General features: G+C 34.6%; 1 protein-coding gene across 6 annotated transcripts in view; it reads right to left on the bottom strand.

Annotated features, from left to right (window-relative positions):
* Window positions 1-24978, bottom strand: part of SUPT3H (SPT3 homolog, SAGA and STAGA complex component) — a 467131-nt gene that overhangs the window by 145485 nt on the left and 296668 nt on the right. For all 6 annotated transcript variants that reach the window (XM_046639750.1, XM_046639752.1, XM_046639747.1 and 3 more), the window contains 2 exons: window positions 10534-10620; window positions 7145-7235 (listed from right to left, as the gene is read on the bottom strand). In XM_046639750.1, coding sequence (XP_046495706.1) covers window positions 7145-7235; window positions 10534-10620 — 178 coding nt within the window. The remainder of the gene's footprint in view (window positions 1-7144; window positions 7236-10533; window positions 10621-24978) is intronic.

Here is a 24978-nt window from a genome sequence, read left to right as displayed (position 1 = left end):
GGTTTACTACTACTCTGTTGAAAATTTTTACATCTATATTCAAAAAGATACTAGGCTGTAGTTTTCTTTCCCTGTGATGTCCTATCAGGGTAACACTGGCCTTGCAGAATGAGTTGGGAAAGAACTGGTATTAATTCTTCTTCAAATATTTGGTAAAATTCATCAGTGAAGTCACCTGGGCCTGGGTTTTTCTTTTCGAAAAGTTTTACTAATTCAAACTGTTTACTTAGTATAGGTCTACTCAAACTTTCTTCTTAATTCAGTTTCAGTAGTTTGTGTCTTTATAGGAGAGAAAGTAAATATTTATAGAATTGGCTATATTAACCATCTTATTTATCATTTCTGTTTCTTTTCATTTCTTTTTGTAATGTGAACTACCATCTTGTGTTACTCTTTACTCCAATATAGCTTTGTTACCACCCACCTCAATTGTGTTGTTAAGTATGTATCTATGTGTTAGAGACCTAACATTACAATTATATATACTGTTGTATACAATTGCTTTTTAAATCAGTTAAGAGAAGAAAGGAAAATATGCAATTATATTGTTTCTTATATTTATCTACATAATTACCTTTACCTGTTTTTTTGTGTGGGTGTGGATTCAAATTACTGTCTGGTGCAACTTGCTTTCAGCCTGAGGAATTTCCTTGAGTATCTTTTCTATTGGTCTGCTAGCAAGAAATTCCCCCAGTTTTTGTTTATTTGGGAATATCTTTATTTTGCCTTCACTTCTGAAAGTTAGTTTTGCTGGATATGTTTCTTGGTTGACAAGCATTTTCTTTCAGCTCTTTGAATATGTCATCTCACTGCTCTCTGAGCTATACGGCTGATGACAAGTAAGCTGTTAATGTTGTTGGGGTTCCACTGGGTGTGATGAGGTGCTTTTCTCTTACAGATCTCATGATTTTGTCTTTGCCTTTCAACATTTTTACTAGTCATGTCGCTTAAGGATGGGGATACGTTCTGAGAAATACATCGTTAGGCAATTTTCTCATTGTGCGAACATCATAGAGTGTATTTACATAAACCTAGATGGTACAGCCTACTGCACATCTAGGCTATATGTTATAGCCTACTACTCCTAGGCTACAAAGCAGAACAGCATGTACTGTACTGAATACTGTAGGTAATTATAACACAATGGTAAATATTTGTGTATCTAAACACAGAAAAGGTACAGTAAAAATATGATATAAACGATTAAAAAAACAGTAGACCTATAAAGCGTACTTACCACAACTGGAGCTGGCAGGACTGGAAGTTGCTCTGGGTGAGTCAGTGAGGGAGTGGAGTGAATGTGGAGGCCTTGGAGGCCTAGGATATTACTGTACAGTACCGTAGACTTTGTAAACACTATATACTTAGTCTGTGCTAAAATTTATAAAAAATATTTTCTTTCTTCAATAATAAGTTAACTTTAGCTTACTGTAACTTTTTTACTTTATAAACTTTAATTTTTTTAACTTTCTGATTCTTTTGTAATAACTTAGCTTAAAATACAAATACATTGTACAGCTGTACAAAAAATTCTTTCTTTATACCTTTATTCTATAAGCTTTTATTTTTTAATTTTTTTTTAACTTTTTAAACTTTTTTGTTAAAGACACAAACACACATATCAGCCTTGGCCTAGACAGGGTCAGGATCATCAATATCACTGTCTTCCACCTCCATGTCTTGCCCCACTGGAAGGTCTTCAGGGGCAGTAACACACACAAGCTGTCATCTCCTATGATAACAATGTCTTCTTCTGGAATACCTCTTGAAGGACCTGCCTGAGACTCTTCTTGAAGAGGTGTCACTCTTTCCAGAAGTAAGTCTATGGTGGTTTGTTTCTTTTTTCGTCAAGATTTGCTTGTAAGCAGATAATGCGCCATGAACATTCCTCTCTATTAATGAAAATCTTTCAGTGTTAAGGTCCATGTTTTCCAACTTTTTGAGGAATTTGCTGAAGTTTACAAAAGTACAAAAGTTCTGCTAAACCCTTTCACTGTGAATTTCTTAGGGGTTCTTTTTCTTCTCTTGTGGTTTTCTTTTCTCTTGCCTCCTCTTCAGCTATGCATTCCTGTTCCAATTCCACCAACTCCCCACTAGTCAACTCCTCAAGAATCACTTCTAGGAGCTCCTCAGTGTCATCCTCACCCACACCCAAATTAAAGTTGTTTGCCATCAAGCACAGTCTTGTTGATTTTTGCAACCTCTTCATCCTCGGCAAATCCTTTGAAGTCATGGTTGAATCTCTAGGATGTGTTCTTCCAGATGCCACTCATACACTCCTTGGTGACATCACCCCAAGCAATGTTCCTGATGCAGTCACAGATGTTATAATCCTTCCAGAATTGCATCAGTATCTTCTCAGTGTCTTCCTCAGTTGCAGCAATAGCCTGGGCAAAGGTTCTCCTCAGGTAGTTGGCCTTAAAAGCTGCTAGAACTCCTTGATCCATTGGTTGGATCAAAAAAGTGGTGTTTGGAGGGAAAACACTGCTTTGATATAGGGAGGAATATTATTAATAAAAGGAAGATGTCCGGGAGCATTATCAAGCAAAACCTTGAAAGGTACATTAGTCTCCAAACAGTAGTTCTCCATTTCGCCGGTAGAGCAATTCAGGAGGGCATCTTAGAAGAGGAGCTGGGTCATCCATGACTTCTTATTGCTTCTGTAGTACACTGGCAGTGAGTGCTTACTGATATGCTTGAAGGCCCTGGGGTTCTTACTGTACCAGATCACAAAGGGTTTCCATTGGTAGCCTACAGCATTGCCTCCAAGCAAGACTGCCATCTTGTCCTTAAAAGCCTTGAAACCTGGTACTGACTTGGTCACAGACCACCACTCAGTTTTATACTATGTAATGAATAACGATTCTTGAATTGCTTAAACCACCCAGAGCTAGCAATAAATTCAACATCATAGTTGAGTCCAGGCTTTTCTTCCAACATCACAACATCTTTGCTTTGGCCATGATCATCATGGCACTGAGAGGGATATGCTTCTGTGTCTGATCTTCAATCCACATCATTAAAAGTTCCTCCAAGTCTGATTATAATGGGCCCTTCTCAAAATTTTGTTAGTGTCATTGCCTTCAAAGAAGCAGATCCTTTAACAGCTTCTGTCACTTTGTTCTTGTTCTTCAAGATTGTAGCTGTGCTGGAATGGGACATGCCTGACTGGTAAGCAACAACTATCACTCATTTTCCAACTTCATAGTCCTTAATCACTTTAATTTTGTTTGCAGGTCAATCATGCAATGTGGCCTCTTACCTGGCAACATTAGCAGCGGATTTTGTATGCTTAGGGGCCATGATGAACAAAACAACAAAAGTTTAAATCAAGAACAACAGAAAATGATGCAATTGAGAGACATGATAAACAAGAGATGTATGAGGCTGCTGCTGGTGTAACAGGGCATACTGTTTTACGGTAAACATTTTTTTTAAGTAGAAAGAATATACTCTAAAATAACAGTAAAAAGCATAGTATAATAAATACATAAACCAGTAACATAGTTGTTTATTATCTTATCAAGTATTATGTAACGTACATAATTATATGTGCTATACTTTGATATGACTGGCAGCACAGTAAGTTTACACCAGCATCACCACAAATGTGTGAGTAAGGAGTTGTGTTACGAGGTTATAATAGTTATGATGTCACTAGGTGATAAGAATTTTTCAACTCCATTATAATCTTATGGGACCACCATCATATACATGATTGGTTGCTGACCAAACATCATTATGTGGCCGGTGACTGTAAAATGTCTGAATGTGGCTCTCTATGTGTTTATCCTACTTGCAACTTGTTGAGCTGCTTGGATGTGTAGATTAATAATTTTCATCAAAATTGGGAAGTTTTCAGTCACTATTTCTTTGAATATTTTTTCTACTCCTTTTACTCTTTCCTTTCCTTCTGGTATTCCCATTATGTGTATGTTGGCTCACTTAATGGTGTCTCATATTTCTCTGAAGTTCTGTTAATTTTTCTTCATTCTTTCTTTTCTTTGTTCTTTAGACTGCATAATCCTTAGCAATCTGTCTTCAAGTTCACTGATTCTTTCTTCTGGCAGTTCAAAGCTACTTTTGGGCCCCCTTACTGAATTTTTTTATCTGTAATTATACCTTTCAATTCTAGAAACTGTTTCTTTTTTATAATTTCTATCTCTTTATTGATATTCTCCATTTTGTTAGACACTGTAATCATACCTTCCTTTTGTTCTTTAAACATGGTTTCTTTTAGTTCTTTTAACATATTTAAAAGGTATTTTGAAGTTTTAGTCCGCTAAGTCCAACATCTGGGCCTCCTCAAAGGCATTTGTGTTGTATGCTTTTTTCCTTCCCCCTTTTTATGGATCACAAATAACTGTTTCTTTGCATGTCTAGTATTTAGCTGTTGCTGTGGAAAATGGACATTTTAGATAATATACTGTAGGAACTCTAGATAATAATTCTTTCCCCTTCCCAGGGCTTGTTGTCATTGCTTATTTGGTTGTTTATTTGGTTAGTGACTTGGCTGGATTAGTTCAATAAAGTTTCTTTCCTTTGCAGTGTGCAGCCTCAGATGTTGCTCCTCAGAGGGCACAGACTTGAGCATGCAGTCTTCTTAATCACCAGGGATGACTGTGGTTTTACTAAGATTCTCTTTGGCTGTAATTTATCCTGATCTCTCCATTAAGTTTTGAGTTGGTCTGACTCTTGGTATCACACATGGCTGTTAGCTTCCACTAATTGCTGACTGATTGCTCCATCATTTTTAATAATACTCTTGGGCATGCACTGCTCCACAGACTAATCTAAATAATGTTGGGCTCTTCTGCAGAGTCAAGTTATTACCAGCCTTTACGTTTTGCTCTGACGCCAGGAAGACTCTTCTTAGTCTTCTCTTTCCTTTGGTTTCTTCTGTTAAACTTTTAGCCTATGCACTGTTTTGCTTGTTGTTATTAGTATCACAGAGCTACCAGCTTCCTCTTAACTGCTCACCACCAGGATCTCCATTGTTTTTTACAACACCCTTAGGTATGCACTTCCACATGGTCTATTCCAAATAATCAGTCTCCAGAGAGAGAGAGCTGCACAGTTCTCCGTGATTAAGCCCTGCATCTCTGTCTGGACTGAACCTTTGCATCACTGTACTGGAGCTGCAGGTGGGAACAGCAATCAGCTTCTCCTGGAGAGACTCTCCTAGATCTGAGAGTGGGGAGCTGGGCAGCGATGGCAGCCACTTATCTTCTAATTTTGTCCCTTCTGGTGTGGAGCTTTACACCCTATGAGTAAGCTAGAGTAGGGTAATCAGGGGCCAGTATTCTCAGTCTGCCACATCTAGGGTAGAGCTTCCCTATGAATAGAAGATGAATGGAAGCTCCAGTACTTTCAGTTGTACCTGAGTAGAACAGAGTTTCTGCAATACGGAGCCAGAGATGAGAAATGCTGACCTCTTGTTCCTCCTGGGGTGAAACTGTTGCCCTAGACTGGGAGCTGGAGAAGCAAGTGCCCAGTGTTATTGGGCATGGGAAGGGAAGAGAGGAGCAGGTCATGGCTCAAATGCAATAGACTCTCACTGTTCTTAATGAGATTTAGTAGATTTTCTTGATTATATGTTTCTACATTTGCTCTATGATCTTAGGACAAATTCCAGAGACTTTAAATGATCATTTTTTAAAAATTTTCACCAGTTACATGTGTTACACTGGGGAAAGAGTCTACTACACTCCTCACATGGCCATTCTAGAAGTCTCACCTCAGTATTACATGTATTTTACCTGAGTATTTTATCTTATAAATTAGATCAAATATTTTAAAACTTTATAAGACACACAAAATTAGAAAATTTAAATGAGGATAAAGAGGAGATATTTGAAATAAATAAGGAGGAGAGGGCATTAAACTGATGATGGTATGATGGTATTAGTACAATTCAATACTAGTCTCACTACTCTGAGCTTTTCAGTGTTCAAAGCATGCTATTAACAGCTATCATTATTCAGTGGCAGGAATGTATCAGGTGCTTTTCATACATTATGTTGAACGCTCATAAGAACTCTACATGGTAAGTGGTATAATTTCTGACTTATAAATGAGAAAATTGACCCTCAAGGTCACAGAGAGAAAAAGCAGAGAACTGAGATTCATTGGAATTCAGATCTGTTTTGCTCCAAGTTTATATTCTTTATGCATTAGATAAAAGGAAGGATTTAAATTCATCTGGAGAACTATTTTCCAGGAATGAAATCCTATGAGAACTGGAGGAATATTAAATAGGCAACACCAAGTAAAACATTTGATCAAAAATTTTTTTTGCATGTTATTAGACTTGCTGATTTGTTGATGGTAAATGCAAATAACTCTTTTTCTTTCGAAGTTCATTAACTCTTCAGTTGGTTTGGGGAGTTTTCTGGAACTGTCCTTAATCCAGTAGAGTTTGTTTACCTACTTTATTTATCAATGCATATATTAGCAATGAACACCACTATACAATGACTGTATTCAATAGAAAATGAATGAGTTATTTCTAAAAATATATCATATTTATTTTGATTCAATAAGTATTATTTAGTAATTATTTTCTGCTTAGCATCATTTAATTTTACAACAATAATATTTTTTCTCAATATTCTAAAATGGGGAATTGAGTTGGAAAATGAGAAAAGGAAACTTTTCTACTCTGTTAGGCTTTTTGTTAGATTTCAAACAGCACAGAAATAACACATCACAATGAGGTGACTTTCCATCAGAAAACATATCACATACTTCCAATAATAAATTAATAAAAACCCATGTGTCCATTTCAAAGATATTTTATAACAGTTCTGGCTCCCTACATCCATGACAGAAAAACTACAGTTGCTAAAATCAATTATGTTTTAAATCAACACAGTTTTCTTAGTTTCATGATATTCTGATGTAAAGCAGGACATATTACCAAAAGAAAGAACTGAAATTCCAGATTACTATGAAGTCACATACATAAAAAATCACAAGATTAACTTGCCAACTAATAAATATTTGGATAATTTCTAAACTATGTAATTTAATGGAAGCACATATATTTTACTCTGATGGGAATGTCTACATAAACATTGCATACATGTGTCATCCAGCATACACGTGTCATATTGTTTTCAGTTTGGTGTTTTGTTTAGGTTACCTTCCAGGAGATCATCCTCGTCTATGCCTTTGACAATCTTTGATTTGTAGTCTCGGAAAAACATGTATTTTAGCAGTCTTCTAAGTTTTTTCTATTAAAAATATGAAATAAGTAAATAAGAAACCTCATACATACATTCACTTTACTGATTAAAGACTATAACGATAACCAAATTTAATAAACTTGTATTCCAGGATCATTGGGGAAAATACAGCAAGTCTCAGAATAATACTCTAAAATTTTAATTTTTAATTTAGTCATTAAATTAAACATAAAAGATAAAACACAAACACTTTTAAAAGCATGTTTCATTTGCAAGTACCCAGATGCTCCAAATCACAGGGCCAGCCCCCACGTTTTTAATCTTATAAAAAGTTTTAAATTTTTTCTGCAAATTGTGATAAATATCAAATTTTCTATCCTAAGCTAACTATATTGACTATAGAATTTTGTAAACACTCAAGACCAAATTTTATTTTTAAAAATGATTTATAAACATCTAGATGAGGAGTTTGTAACAACTGCTCTAAAAAGTTAAGCACTCTCCTTTTTATTGTTTTTTATTCTCTGAAAATCTTTTATTTAAATGAGTTGGTTTATATTTTATATTTCTGGAAAATATTCTGTAATCTGAAGAACATACTTTTATGAAACTCAAAGCTGATGAATGATAGTTGGATCTTAATGATGGCTTTCTTTAGGTTTATTAGAAGACCACAATACTGCTTAACTTTAGAAGTCACTGACGGGGGCAAGCCCGGTGGCGCAGCGGTTAAGTGCACACGTTCTGCTTTGGCGGCCTGGGGTCCGCCGGTTCGGATCCTGGGTGAGGACCATGGCATAGCTCATCAAGCCATGCTGTGGCAGATGTCCCACATATAAAGTAGAGGACGATGGGCACGGATGTTAGCTCAGGGCTAGTCTTCCTCAGCAAAAAGAGGAGGATTGGCAGATATTAGCTCAGGGTTGATCTTCCTCAAAAAAAATAAATAAATAAAAGTCACTGATGATACTTTTTAATTTGTTGTGTGCTTACACTTAGAATGTATTATTACTGGTTCTTGGCTTTCGGATTGAAGATTCCTAATAGTAGATGAAATATATTGTATTTCATGAAGTTCTTTTACATGTGCATCATTTGATATTCATAATAGACCTGCGATGCAGACAAATATAATTATCTCCTTTTTATGTGTAGAGAAAATGAGGTTAAAAACCGTCTTACAACTAGCGCTTAACAGGGCCCCAGAAGTAGAACATAGAACCTTTGAATCTCAGTTTCTTTATCTACAACGAAAGGAAAAGTAACAACCTTACAGGACTACTGGGAGGAATAAATGAAAGAATGCGTGAAGCTGCCTAGTGCAATATGTAAAACATGGTAGGCGGTCAAAAAATACTGGTTGAATATAAAGTGAAATTATTAAGAGAAAAAACATACACCTGTATACAGATCTTTCGCTACCCTTCTTTTCTCTTTGCTCTGATTCCATTCGGTACTTTAAATTTTACTTTGTCTTCTATTACACCTATGGAATCTACTTCAAATACTGTTTGGAGTATGTCAGCATATAAATAAAATTATTATTTTGAGGAGAAAGATGAGAACATTGGAACTATCATATTACAGCTATGCTCTCGGTTGCTAAAAAGATTCTGGTTAAGAGTCCCTCTGGACAACAGAAAGTCATTGTCAATTAGTGTATGTTCCTGAAGTTTCAATATGATTTGAAATTTTGACTTCTCCAAAAGGCAGGAAAAAGTGTCAGTGTGGACTGCTTTTTATGCTCACCACTTTAGCTTTTAGTGAAAAAAAAAATGACCGGACAGATTCAGTAAAGTGCTAATGCTGACTCTACCCTTCTCCACCTGCCTGAAGAGAGAATCTTGGCTCAGGATCCTCATTTCTGCCAACAGCACCCTGAGGCTTCTTCCTCACAGCACCACTCTGTAGACTGCCTGTTTCTCTGTAGTCCTCCAACTATCATGAAATCACCAAATCCCGCATACTCTTACTCTTCACTATCTTTCTGAATTTTTCCTTCTTCTCCACTTCCAGAGCCACCATACTAATCATATTTTGCCTTGATTACACTAACAGCATCCTGGTTAGTTCCTTTGCATTTGGTCCATTCTACATATGACTGTATGTCTCACCCTAGGCAGAAACCTCCACTTCAACAAATCCTACAGTCTCTCCACCAAATTACACAGCCTTAAAATTCTTTGAGTCTTAAAATGCTTCTTTAACTAAATCTTACAGATTTCCTAAACTCGATTACAGCTTCTTGATAGTGAAGACACTTCTTTTCTCTTCCATTATATTCCTCATACTATCTAAGAGTTAATGAACTAAAAATTTATAAAATTTACAGTAGACTGGTCAAGGTACAGTTTGTAAAACTCTGAATCTCACTGCATAGGAAGAGAAAATACTTGGTCCAAGTTTAGTCAACCTTCAGTCAATCAGAATGAAAGGTTTTACAGATATGAAGTAACTGGACAGCAGAAAGGATATTACAAGGTTATTCAAAAGGTCAGAGGAGACTGCCTTCTGACGAAAGTCAGAGCTACAAGCATACAAAAATGGTGGAAAAGCAATAGTTAAGTGTATGAAAAGGGCAGGGAGAAACAATGGAGAAGTGAGGAGGGCACACTGGGAACTAAGCACTGCTTGTTCACTTCGGATGACATCTACCATAACACACCGTTGTTACTCACAGTTCGTTTTTTATATGTAACCTGCAAATGAAACTTTTATTAAAAACATGTAAAATATTATTTTCAACTAGCTACTCATAAAAGATCGTTATGACAAAATTAGACATGTAAATACCAGCTGAAATATTTTAATACCTGAGTTCAAAGAGTAAGAAAGGTAGATCTTTAATTATAAAAAAACCCCCAGACATTATGGTATATATTTATGCTATTGGAATAGTCATCTTGATTGATTTGTTTTTTCCTATAAACCAGGGTCACAGAATAAACCTTGTATTTCAAGTTAAAAAAATTACTCCATGAAAGCCTGTAATCCTGTATAAAATTAGAAGTAAATATGCCATTCAGTTATATCCCACTTATCATAACAAAGCAGAGTCAACATACACTGAATATTATATAGCAATGAAAATGTCTACATAGGTATGTAAAGATAAGTGAGAATTAGTTGTTAGCAGTTTTACATAAGCACTTTTGCCCATGTAAAAATAAATATCAATTCTCTTGTAGGAAACCATTTTGTTGTGCCAACTATGAAGACTAAGACTTAGTTCAATAGTTACGATTCCAATTTGAAAGCTATGTAACAAGAATACATGATTTCCTTATATAAGCGTAATTAAGCATCAAGCATGGCATTTTAATACAAGAAAACTGTTTTATATTACCTTATCTTTGCGCATCAAAAACAGAAGATCTTCATCAGAGATTACCCTTGCTCCCCGAAGCCGAGAAACTTCAGCAGCTTGCTGTAACTAACAACAAAGGAAATTTAGGAATTTTTTTCAATATCTAAATTAAATGTACCACAGTCATGATGTCTCAAGAGAGACAGATACACTAAGAGTTAAAAACCTTTGGGAATAATCCAGCAATCACACTACTGCTTTTAAAAGCAAAATGTCTTATGTTTTAAAGTATAAAAAATGCAATTAAATTAACTTATAAGCCCACCTGTAACTGATACAATAAACAGAAATCCTTGATTTCTTTCATGCAAAAGAAAAATCATGTGCAGCTTCTAGAAATGCACTAATGCACCTGAAAATAATTTTATGAAATTTTATCCTCATATCCATGTGAGCAATGGTTTCACTCAGTATCACTAGTTGAATAAGCATATTATTAATCTGAGCTCCCATGCTGGTATGATTTGAAATAGGCCCATTCAGAACTTTAAAAGATCAACAAAAACAGTAGCTGTTTCTAATATCCAAAGGAAAAAAAATAGTTTTAGTTTTGGCAAGTCTTTAGTGGGCAAAGGATTCAGTCCATAAATCATAATACTGGACTGCATTAATTTCTTTCCACACTAATCGCATGCACACAAAAAGTTAACTGTGTCTGGAATGCACAACACAAAACATGCTGCATGAAAAGTTAGATTCCCCCTGAAATGTTCATCTGGGCACTTATATCTACAAAGTTGAGAGTTTTCTGGAATTCAGAAGTCCTAGAAACACAATCTTACTTGAAAATGACCTGGAAAATAGAAGAATGTGAAAAATGATAGCTCTATTTTTTGGCACAAGCAAAATCAGTCTCTTATTTTGATTAGTTGGAAGAAACATAAAATAAGTCCAGCTGAAAAAAATAAAGATGCTGGAGAAAACACTACAAAAATGTGCCCGTAACTTCTTCCAAATTTGATCAAACCATGGTGATTGCACCAAACCAACTTTATCCAACATTACAAAAATATTTACATATAAAAGCAGTTCATGAATGCATTCTTCTTTGAAAGGACTAAATCTAATACATATTCCTGAGAATCAATCTTTAAAAAGTGACACACTGTTATCTTAACAATTATAAGAAATCAAATAGTGCATTTGTACTAAAGAAATTCTGCTTGAATGTTTAAGCGATTTTGGTAAGTAAGCTTCAAACCTTGTCTAAATACACAGACTACAAAATAGACTATAAACTCCCTATGTGTCAGCCTTACCACTGGATTTCCTGGATACTGGTGGTTGGTATATAAACATAATTCTACCTAAATATAGAAATTTAAATTTAACTGTGAACCATTTAAAAAGAAATCTTGGGGAAAAGGTTTTTAAAAAGATGACATATCTACCCAGAAAGAAACTAACAGTTTTCAGTAGGAAAAATTTGAACATATTTTTCTAAAAAATGGAAGTGTCACAGAAATATGTGTATATGTGTTTTTTCAAATAAAAACATTTCTATCATAGTCTAAAATACATGCAATCAGTGTGAGGAAGAATATGGGCTCTATATCCGTTTGTCTGGACACAGAGAGAGAACCACGAGGCAGCAATGTCAAATAACTTTATATTTTCTTAAATGGAGGATGGAGATGATTTGAAAACTATAAAGTACTATACACATATAAGTAATTTTACTCATGTTAAGAATGGATCAGGATAAATAAATGTCCTTAAATAGTTTTCCCAATTCATCAATTGTTTATCCACATTACGTCTAAATAATCTGTATTTATAGCACTCTCCAAAATATCAGTTTATAAATACATTAACTTGGAAAAGAAAGAAAATGGAAAATAAACATGGAAGATTTAGATATTTTAAAACTATTTCAAAACCAGTACATAACTATTGTAGGATCTAGAATTTCTGTCATGGTTATGTTGTCATAACCAGCAGGAAAACTTCATCTTTCGTTTTCATCTACCGGATTTACTCATCTCCCTCACTTGACCTAGGACCCATACCGGCACTAGCACTGCTAGCACTCTCCAGCATGCCTTGGACTCCCATGACGTGAATCCTTGGGACTGAAAGCTCATTGTGTTACCCCACCAAGCCGATCTGGCCCTGATGTGTTCCGTGCTCCAAAACCACCTCTTTCAAACTATGACCTCCTCCTCTCTACCAAGGGAGGAGACCAATCTTATTAGCTAATTACAGCGATCACATTAATGTTTGCATTACCTACTGGCTTACTTCTAGAAATTTGTGCCTATGCCTACCAGAAAGAGTACAGAAATTCTTCTTTAACACCACGAGCTTAAAAAACAGGCTAGCAGCTTGGCAGTCCAGTTCCACAGGATGCTGAGCTCAGGACTGGTAAATTTAATGTGAAAGCAATACTAGAACCAGGACATCAAAAATCACAAAATATTCCTAATACCTTAAGAAATTCCTCAATTTCTTAATCCTTGACAATAAATGGAAGTTCTACTAAATATTCACTGTAGCAAAGTAAGTATTTCTGGCAGCAATTTAAATAATATGAAAAACGGTACATTTTTCAAACTTTTTCATTACAATGAAAGTAGTATACATTTAATTGTGTTATAAAATATGCAAGAAATGGCAGAGCAGAGGAATATTTTAAGACTAAACACTAGTTGAACAAGTATACAAAAGTAATTTTCTTAACTATATGGATAAAAGTATGGTAATAGTAACCTTACAGAGATTTGTTTGCAACTTAGGGAAATATTTTGCTTAAAGACATTATTATTCTACCACAATAGTAACTCTTTTACAGTATTTGTTCTTTCTGACATTATTTCTATTCTTCAAAGTAAACGAAAAATAATATTAAACTTGTAAGAACTCTTTAAAGGACAAAAATTTCCCCTAGCATATCAAAACTCTTGCTTGTATTTTAAATATTTTATGATACTTTATTTGGAGGTTGAGCATTAAAAGGTACACTTTAAGCTTCATCTTTGATGCCTCATCTTAAATGCCTCATCTCTGATCCCACAAATAAATTTCTTCTCAACTTCTCGTTGCTATCAACAACACTAACATTCAAACTCATTTTTTTTCCTCACTCTATTGTATTTTCACCAACTTCTGTTGATTTTCTTGTTTGTTTTAATCTGCTCAGGGTCTGGAATTTGTTCTCTATTTCCACACTATTCATCCTAATCCAGGCCTTTGGGGCTTTTCGCTTATTGGTTTTTAAATTTCAACGCCTCCAAATTGTGATGCATCCTAGATTTAAGTGCTAAAATGATCTTCCTTAAATATAATGTCCACAGTTCTTGTTCCAGGATCTATGACAACTCATTATCCAACTTCAATGTGGTCTTTGAAGCCTGACTGACTCAGATTTTTCCCTATATCCTCATTCTCATTATATTTCTTGTTTTTCTCTCATATTACTCTACATTTAAGCTCCAATAATTTCAGTTCTATCTTTACGCCTTTGTGTACTTGTGACAGTTAGTTAATTTTATGTGTCATCTTGACTGGGCTACGGGGTGCCCAGACATTTGGTCAAACATTATTCCGCGTGTGACTGTGAGGGCATTTCTGGATGAGATTAACATTTGAAATGGTACAGGAGGAAAGCGGATGGCCCTTCCTAATATGGGTGAGCTTCAGTCAGTCAGCTGAAAACCTGAAAAGTACAAAAAGGCTCAGTGCCTTGAACTGGGGCAGGCATCTTTTCCAGTCTTCTGACTTGGACTGAAGCACCTCCCGGTTCTCAGGTCTTTGGACTTGGACTGGAACTAGACTTTGCCTCCCCAGGGTTTCCAACTTGCCAGCTACAGAATTTAGGACTTCTCAGTCTCCATAATCATATGAGCCAATTCCTCATAATCAATCAATTAAGTAATCTATGTATACACACACACACACATCCTATTGGTTCTGTTTTTCCGGAGAACCCTGACTAATACACTACTATACTCAAATTATGAGAAATTCTTGATTCTTTATGGGATGCAGTACTTTCTTCTTTAAAGTATAGGCTTCAAAATAATTTTCTCCAAGAAAGAAGACCTATGATTACCTTCACAGAGTAGTATTTATCTATCCTAGGCATGGAACTTATATACTCAGTTTACAATATCTTTAAGTATACTTGTCAACAAGTTTCTTCTTTATTTTCCTCAACCAGTTACCTAACACTCTTACCTCCCAAGTTCCTTTTGAATAATACCTCTAGTCCAGGACCACCTTTCCCCAACAGGCAGGTTATAAATGTATGTTAAATGTTGGCAATCCATTTCCCCTCAACAAGTTTCAGTTTCCCATTTATAATATAAATGAATTGGGCTAGACGAAGTCAATAACCCTTGCATTTGGCTGGAGCCCACGTAAATTCAGCAGAAAGATTTCTCTAAAGTTACAAAAGGTTTTAAAAGTACAGCAAAATTAATTTGACAATTTCACAATCATTAAAATCCTGAAAGTATTCCATTTTAACCACACTTCTGTTATACCTCTTTCCTTTGGGTTCTAGCTAAACTGCTGGATCTTTCCTTTTTGAAGGTAAATAGTAAATAAGTAAATAGTAAAAGGCAAGAGTTGTTGAAAGCTATGTCATGAAGAGGCAAAATCTTAGCCCAGGTGACAATCTGGGCTAAGATTTATTTGTCTTTCTATTCATTGGTCTATCATGGATCATGTAACAGGCCAGATTCTAGGCAACACTATGAAAGGACAGTTCTGCTTGTAAGGAATACTTGTCAGCCATAGATAGCCTCAAATAGATAATTATCCATAGATAATTCTCCCTGAATCCTCCATGTTGTGACTGAAGGAACTTGGAGTTAGGAAATCTGGAATCCAGTTCTAGCTCTACTACTAAGTAAACTGTATAATCTTAAAAATATCAAATAACTTCTCTAGATTTGTAGGTTTATAGGTTTCTCTTCTGTTAGAAATGAGTAACCAATAATTTTAATCACTAGTAGAAGAGTTAATAACCTTAGTAGTAATAATAGCTACCACTTATTGAGTACCTAATTTGTACCAGCCACTGTGCTATGCGTGTTACAAATATTTAATTCTAATTTAATTCCAATATTCAATTTTAATTCTAATGTTACAATGTATACATTAAAAGTCAAATAATACTATAAGTTTTATAGGGATAGACAGGAATATCTTGCCACACTTCTTTCCAATGCGTAATTCTGCTTCTAGAGGCAACTGCTTTCTACTCTTTTAGCTTGTTCTTCTATCATTTACCTCCATATTTGAAACATGCTTATAACACTTGTTTTCTTTATTTTCCAGCTTTAAACACTGTTAAGGACTTCTTACTATGGAAGATGAAGATTTAGTGTTCTCAGATGCCTCATATTTAACCATCTCTTTCCTCCTCTATTGATCTTTTTACAAAATATAACCTTTTGTTAATTAATACCCAGTGTTTATATTATTATGACTCTGTAAACACTATTACAGCTTGGCCACTATGATCAAATTTTTTTTTATAATTAAAAAAATTTTTCTTGTGGGTAATAATTTTCTCGGTTTGTTTTTTTGCTTCATTTTTTGTGAACCTAACAATATTTCATTCAAAACTCTCTTAAAGACTTGAAACGTATAAGAATTTCTTTCAGTTTCATTGTTTTGGTTTTTGTTTTCCCTCTTGAGATGACTTATCTGGAGCCCTCCAGACTTTCTTCAACAATTCCATTTTGGATTCTTGTTTTCTTGATCCCACTTCTTGCTCTTTCTTAATCTACTTCCTTATTTTGGTACAGCACACTGTCTGGAAGTTTCCTTTATCATTCTTGATCATAGTTATAATAGCTGCTTTAAAAATCCCAGTCTACTAATTTCAACATCTTGGTCATCTTGGAGTCAGTCCCCATTTTGTATTTTCTCTTGGGTATGGGTCGTGTTTTCCTGTTACTCCATATTTTAAAGAATCTGGGATTTTATCTGAGATATTGTAAATGATACATTGTAAGGACTCTGGATTCTGTACGTTCCTCTGAAGAATATTGAGATACACACACACACACTCATATATATATATATATATATATATTTTAAGCAGGCAGTTAACTAGAATGAACTCAAACTGCAATATCTTTCTCCCCTCCCACAGTGGTGGGCTGCAGCTGAAAACACCACTGATAGTGTCCTGAGAAAAGGTACATGGGAAATAAAGTTTTTAAGATCCTGCATGTCTGAAAATTTATTTATGCCACTCTCATATTAAATTGATAATCTGGCTGGGTAAAGAATCTAAAGTTAAAAATCATTCTCCCTCAGAAATTTAAAGGCATGTTCTATTGTCTTCTAGCTTAAAATGTTGCCGTAGAAAAGTCAGTTGTTTTTTCATTCCTAAGTGTTTATATAACATTTTTTCCCCTCTGAGAAACTTTTACTATTGTTCTCTTTCCACTTGAAATTCAGAAATTTCCTGTTGCTGTGACTTAGTGAGGGTCTTCATATATTTTCCTGGTACTCACAGAGTAACTTATAAATTCTTGTCCTTCATGTATGGGAAATTTGCTTGAATTACTCTGAAAACTTATTTCCTTCTGTTTTCTGGGTTCTTTCTAGAATGTCTATTAATTGAATTTTGGTGGTCTTTGTGCCTGGCATCTCTTATACCAGATTTTTTTAATTCAACCTCTTCAGAGAGTAAATCTATACTATTTTGCCAGACTGGCAAAGGGGTAGTTGACTGCCTATATGGTTTGGATAGGGTATTGGGATAAAATTGCTCCTTTACTTTCTACCAATCCTCCTGCTTTTCATCCACCAAAGATTTCTTTCTTCAGAGATACTGTCACTCTTGATCTTTTCCAAGTTCTAAGGTTTAATTTTTCTCAAGTCTGTGAAATCTTTAGCATTTCTATCCGCTTTTAGGCTTCCATAATTTTTTGACATCTCTCATGTGCTACTTAATCCTCTCCCAGTTTCTCTGTCTCTTAGGTTTATGCTTTTTAAAATTATTTTGCTGTCATTTAGTGGGGTTTTGAGAATGTCTGGAGATTGGCACAGGTACCACCCATGTTTAAACAAAAGCTGACACTCTTTTTATGCTAACATTTATTGAATGTACAATCCTATGCTTCATGCTTTCTATATATTATCTCATTTAACTCTGATAACAAACCTATGAGAGATGTCCAGGTACACAAAACTGGCACTAAATAATAAATGCTTAGCATCAAGCCATTCATCTTGCTCTCCAAGATTAATTTCTTATTTAGAATACAGGAAGGTAGGATCACTAGATCAAGCCTTACGTTGCATAGAAGAGTCTACCCACAAAAACATTTATTCGCCTTTCAAAACATTTTCATTGCTGGCAAATAAATGGTTGCCAAAAAAAAGGTTTCGATCAAAACATCCAAGCCAGTTGCTTCATGCAGACACAGCTTAAGGATTGAAAACTAAGCAAGTGTTTGAAAGGAAATGAATTTGTAACTAAATACAGTTAACATTCAGAATACTATAAACGTAAGATAGTTGACGTAGTATTTTCCCATCATATGATCTCCTCATTCTTTGTTAGTGACTGGTCTTTCACTGACTGAGACATTTGAAACATAAACAAGTATATAAATTGATAAAAGATGTGCCTAACTTTTTAGAATTTCATTTTAACTCTTCTTTTTAGAATAGTAAGTCAAACACAGTTAAGTCAAGTTTTAAAAAATATGATAAGGCTATAGTTATCAGTATCTCATGGCTCAAAGAATTTATTTTTATTTATATAAATATTTTAAAGAATTACCAAACCACAATCAATATAAGCCTGCAAAGCTTAAAAAATGTCCAATAAACAATGACTGTATTTGTTGTATGAGAACAGCAACCTTGCCAAGGAACTAATTCTTTGGTTACTCTTATTTAAATGTGAAATTAGGAGAAGAAACACCATTTGAAAGTTTTCCTTTAAATTATTTTGCATATAAGTTATTCATAAGCAGCTTTCAACTCTAAACACATCAAATTTTGAAAGTAAGCAAAAAGATATTTTGGAAATTTTTTAAAGTTGAAATTAAAGTAATAAACTAGATTATAGTTTATTAACCATTAACTAACAATAGTTAATACTATTTAAAATTTAAGTATTTACTATTTAACTATTGAAACTAAAATATTATTTAACTATTTACACTAAAATATAACTAAAATTGTTGAAAGACGGCAGCAGATCTTGAATTTGTTCAATATTATATACAGTTATCTTTCGGTTACTCAATAATGAGAAACGAAACAGCTTAAAATCTAAGCATGTACACTTCATGTGCATTTCTTAAAATTTTAGTAGCATAAAAATTTGGGCTAGCCTACAAAGTTTGTACTTTCCTTGTCTACATTTAACAGCGCCTCTTTCCCCCGCTCATTCCTTCGGCGCCCTTGTGCCTCCAGTGAAATTCCTTTCTGTTCACACTTTCAAAAAGTCATCCGCTGAAAGAGTTGTAGCCATTACTCACTTCTTCAAAGGACAAGAATTCAACAGGTAAAAACTGAGTTAATTACTTTTCTTTGGAACTTTGCCTAATTTTTCACATGATGACTTGATTTCATTTCGCCTAAAATGTTTAGGAATAAACATTAGGTCTTGTCCTAAATCTTCACGGTTAGATCAGGGTGTCAAAAGCACTGAATTACACAGATAACACATAGACAAATGTAATGACTGAAAAAATTACTAAATGGAAAGAATCAAGTATTGCTAAAGAATAATCATGAAGAATGAGAAAAATTGCTAATTTTATCTCTGTTATTATCACCCTTGTTTTGGCAAAAGTATTTTTATAAGTTTGTCTTTTTGCTGAGAAAATATACGGAGAAAGTGCCAAGCATAGAATTTGAGAATTCCAGCTTCTGATGCTGGGTCTCAGAACCTAATCCACACAGAAGGAAGGCAAGGGCCTGCTATGCAATTCAGTGAAGGTACGGTTTCCTGTCAGTACCGTGTATCCTGCAGAACATTCCAGAGCATTTCGATTATTACCTCCATCTTATGGTCAGACTAACTCAGCAGATTATCTCCACACACAGCACCATACAAATTGATTTCAAAAGTAGTTTAATCAAGAAGCTTTAAAAAAATCATTATTTTAAAAGGTTTCTAAAACCATCTTGACTTTTTTCATCTCATAAAATTTTTTTAAATGTCTATGCTTTGAAGTTTAAGTGAGATAATGACACACAGCACATAGTAAACTTTGAATAAATGCTATCTACCTTTATTCAGAAATGATAAATTAAGTTTCAGGGTCATCATAAAAAAGTTTATAACTTCTGGTATTCACAAAGATTAAAGGTTATTATTGGACCATTACTTAGTACTGATGACTTACTTTACAATAAACAAATTTAGGATGTAAATAATTTGCATGGAGAATTACACACACACACACACACGTATACAGGTATGTATGTACATGTGTGTATATCACTAGAATCTCTTTCTTACAAGCTTTAAGAAAGTAACCCTAAACTTAAACAGAAAAACCAGATGGGCTTCTTTTAATACAGAACTAATAGCTTCCTTAATAATTTCTCACATAGAATCATCTCACCGTGAGATAATGCATGCCTTAGTGTACACACATTTTGGAGCTCAAGTTTTTAATAGAATAGGTGATCTTTCTGGTCCTCAGGTTCTTCAAGTGGGAACTAAAGAGAGGTGGACACCAAATGAGCTCCAAAGCTCCTTTTGGCTTTTACTTTCTGATTTTAGTATTTAACCCTAGGTGTAGTTTACTTTTGACTCCATAATTAAGCACTTGCATCAATGAGAGAAGAAATAAAAAAGAATAATCACAAGAAGAAATAGTGCAGTTTCATGAGATGCAGATGGGAGGGAACTTTGAAAGGGAAATCCACTTAGTTATATTTGTGGAAATAGCAACAAATCCAATTAACTGCATGAATGTGGAAGGAAGTATGAGGTTGAATTATTATTCAGCATTAATGACTTATTTTACCATAATGTTTACCATGGTACACAAACCAACAGGTGATACAGTTAATTATTCCAGTCTCCTATCCAATAGTTCCAGATACATTTGAAAGCCAAAGATAGTTGCATATGGGATTAAGGCAATGCAATTACTAACGTGTAAAAGAGATTGGTCTCTATCCATTTCCAACCTGCTCTATGCTTTTATTATATGATGAATAGAGATAATTTGTATATACTTCCCCCTGTCTGTCAGAGAAAGTAGCCCTTATTCAAATTTGTATCCAAACATTGATTGCATAGGAAAACCAATAAATGTTGTATATAGTATTTATCAAATTAGGTTATAGTGTATGTAAAACTAAATGAAAAGTCAGGTTTTCCTAGGCTCAAATGTCAGTCCCATATTCCACTCAAGAATTAAAAAGATTATTAAAAAAAGGCTCAAGAAAGTGATATAGTATAGATCTTGTTACACTCACAGGTCATTGTGAAGATCAAATGAAATAATGCAGTACAGGCACCTGGAGAACTATGAAGCTCTATAAAAGCATAAGATACTGCACTGCTTAGGGATGACTCATTCTTGACTAGGAGTAAGGTGAAATAACAATCTCTATAAGAAAAGGAAAAAAGAGTCTACTGATAATTTGGTAAGCAGGGAAAATGTTTTAGATTTGTTACTAAAATCAAAACCAGGAAATTCCTAAGAGATTCACTCACATCAGGATAAAATGGTACAACCATCCAACAACATTCACACAGTCACATTCTGAGAAAGCAAGCAGCACAGAGAAGACAAAACCCTATTGCCTTTAAAAATGCAAGTGAGGTGTCACAGCCTCTCTGAGGTCTCCTCTAACTCAAACACAGACCTAATCACCCCTTTCCATTGTGCTTTCCTGGGGACTTTGTTGGACTTCATCCAGCTTCTCATTTACTGCTCTATTTTGTAAAGATCTCTTTACAAGAAGACGGCTTTCCTTCCAGAATGCAGCCTCTCCATTAGTGTGTGTTAGAATGAAGTGAAACGGTAGTTAAACAATTTGGCAAAAGCCACATAAGACAAGAAGTTGCACGACTGGTACAGGGGAACAGGCACAGGGAGGAGGGCTGAGGACTGCTGGGTCCTAGTGCGGGCTCCATAGGAAGGCGGCCAAGAACTAAACGTAACGGAGATTGTACTAACTCACCAAAACAAACAAACAAGCAAACCTAGGAATAACAGCAGTTACCTTAAAGGTATGTTAAAAAGAATAAGTGAGGGCAAAACAAGGATAAAACATAGAAAAGATAATGCCTTAAAACATAGTGTCTGCCCAACAAATACTAGTTTTTTCTTTCTTTCTGTGGATTTTCGGGGCAGTGATATTACTAAGAGAGAGGTCATAGAAGGGCAAATCTTCAAACTATAGTCTTGTAGGTGAGGCTAAAATAAAAAAGCAAGCATGGAGGTTACAAATCTATTATTTTTAATTGAACACTGGTCCCTGGTTTGTTCAATATATATTTACTGAGCACCTACTACAGGCCAATCTCTGGGCTCTGAACTGGAAACTATGCGAATCAGAAGCAAAGCAAAGAAAGCAAATGAACAACAGCAAGAAGAAAGTCAAAACATGGTTCCTCATCTCATGCAGTTTACACACTGTGCTTATTTTTCAGCTAAGATGTGAAATGAATGGCGGCAGATACTGTAATTACTATAAAAATTTTACTTTACATAAGTTAAACAAATTTATGCTGAAAAATCAAAGAATTAAAGTTTATGCTGAAAATCAAAGAACTATGAGATAAGCACCATAACTTATACACAGTCTTGAGACACTTGATGACTGGGGATATGTTCTGAGAAATGCATCATTGGGCAACTTTGTCGGTGAAGGAATGTTAGAGGGTACACTGACACAAACCTAGATGGTACAGCCTACTACACCCTAGGCTATATGGCACTAATCTTATGGGACCATCGTCTCATATGTGGCCCGTCATTGACCGAAATGCTATTATGCAGCACATGACTGTAATGTGAAAGGTCTAAAATTTGGCTTCCTGGACTTGATACAGAAACTGCTGGCTAGCTTTTCTGAAGGGTACTCAAATTAACTTTTCAAGGCCTCCCCAAAATTTAAATACTTTCTTCTTTATACAGGTTTTCCTAGCATTAAAAAACACCTATGACAGGTTGTAAAATGGAAGAGGTGTACATATAATACCCATCAATAGCTCATATATAGATGGGTATGGGAACTGTCAATGGAAATGAAATACCCAATGATTAGGGGAGCTGATCTGTGTTAGGAGATTCATTTCTTAAATCACTTTTCATAATAATCAGAAATGAATATTTCGCCAGGATAAAAACAGTAGAAATTTAACAATTTCTACTTCATTGTACCCAAAACACTGAATAATATTGGTTGGCCAAGTATTATTCAGGCAAGTGAACGTGAGTTCACTCTTGGGTTTAAAATATACACAAATAGCTATCACGTTCTATGCAGATATGAAAGCATCCCCTGGTGCTATTTTGTCTGAGGCATCAGGGCTTCTCCACTCTAAATCTGCAATTCTTTTTTATAATGTTAAGAGAAAACTACTTCTCAACATAAACAAGATATGTGAATATAGCAGACAAGGCATACAAAAACAATTTGAAGAGAAGGTATGACTTCTAAAGGTTTAAACAGTTCTTTTGGTATAAACTTTATTCGATAAGGACTAAGTTGACAACTAGACAAATTACACTTCACTGTGTATGTACATTTTTATGGCACTGATTTTTAAGTGACTGAATAGTTATGAAGAATCTTAGCATTATTTTCAGAGTAGCATCTAACTTAGATTTAAGCATCAGATATTTCCAGGGAAAAACTGTTTCCGTTCTTTAAAGTGTATTTTTAAATTAACATTCGTTTCCCAAGAACACTGATTTGAAAGGGCTATTTCACTTCCCTTTAGAGCAAAGAGAAAGGATCCCATTTAAACTTTAGAAGGGCATGGAAAAAAATAAACAAGTCTGCTGAACATAATTTCCTCTTTATTCCTTCTGAAAAGTTATGAAATAAAATCTATTATTTAATTACATTGGATCAAGAAACAGGAAGAAAAAGATGCATTTAAGTCACAACACCCCTAGAAGAATAAATTACTATATTTCCTCTGGGAAGAAAAGTGTTTTAATATGTGGATGGGCATTGTCTAAACATTTCAAATCTACTTTAGTAAGGTGTGAAAGACTTTAAACAAAAATCAATAATAAAACAGCAAATGTCAAAATTGAAGGAAGAAATAAGAACTACTTGCTAGGACTGATTTATGAGTATTTCTATAATAGTAAAGAATTTAGTTTTTGCTCTGAAATTTGTTTCCATCAGTTTAAGTAAATTTAATTAAATTTGTTTACTTAAAAAAAAAACTCTGACATGCATAACTAAGAAAATTTTATTAGACAAGTAGGATTTATCTTTGCCATACTTGAATAAAATTTACAAGATATTCCAAATTTAGTACAACGGTTATGGAAATAAGAATAAAGGCTTTCAGCTTTTTTAACCAGCAACAGAATTTTGGAATTGGTCTGACTCCAGCAGGGCCCTAAGAAGATGAACAGTGATGAACAGATCAGACACAGTCACTGCCTTCATATGGTCTGCAACAGAGGTCAGCAAACTTTTTGTGTAAAGGGCTAAATAGTAAGCATTTTCAGCTTTGCAGGCCATACACTCTCTGTTGCATCTACTCAACTGTGCCACTGTAGCATGAAAATAGCCCTAAGACAATACATAAACGAATGAGCATGGCTGCATTCCAATGAAACTCTGTTTATAAACATAGGCAAAGGGCCAGATTTGGCCCACAGGCCATCATTTGCTGGCCCCTGGTCTACAGTATCATGGGGAAACTATGAAAACTATGTTGTGTCAGAAAAAAATGCTATGCTGTAAAACAAAACAAAAAAAGCAGCATTCAAAAGTCAACATAAACTTGAGTTTAAATATGCAATCCTTACATGTACATGCAGATAAAGAACAGTTTGGAAAAAGACATGATTAGTCATATTAGCTGTTCAGAAGTTTTGATACGACTTTATAAACTATCTTACTAAAACAGCATTCAGAACTTTACATTTACTTGCAAAGTATATACCTGCAAAGTCCTATCTTCTCCTAATGCTTTTACCCTTACAAATACTGATTTTGTTTGCAGTATTTATAAAACAAATACCTTTTTCAAACAAACAAAACACCTTTCAAAAACAAACACCTTTCAAAAAAACAAAACACCTTTTTCAAATAGAAATTCACACACTTGAACAACACACTAAATATTGTATTTGCACTAGAGTCTCATGTGCTCCCAAATAATGAACTAGATGATATCGATTACCAATAATCCTACTGAATGAGAGAGAAGCCCCACAACTTTAAGATGTACAATTAATTAAATATATTGACAGTGATAAGGAAACCCAGAATACAAACCCACAA

Source organism: Equus quagga, chromosome 15 (assembly GCF_021613505.1).
Source record: "Equus quagga isolate Etosha38 chromosome 15, UCLA_HA_Equagga_1.0, whole genome shotgun sequence".
NCBI lineage: Eukaryota > Metazoa > Chordata > Mammalia > Perissodactyla > Equidae > Equus > Equus quagga.
This window is presented reverse-complemented; position numbering and strand designations above follow the sequence as displayed.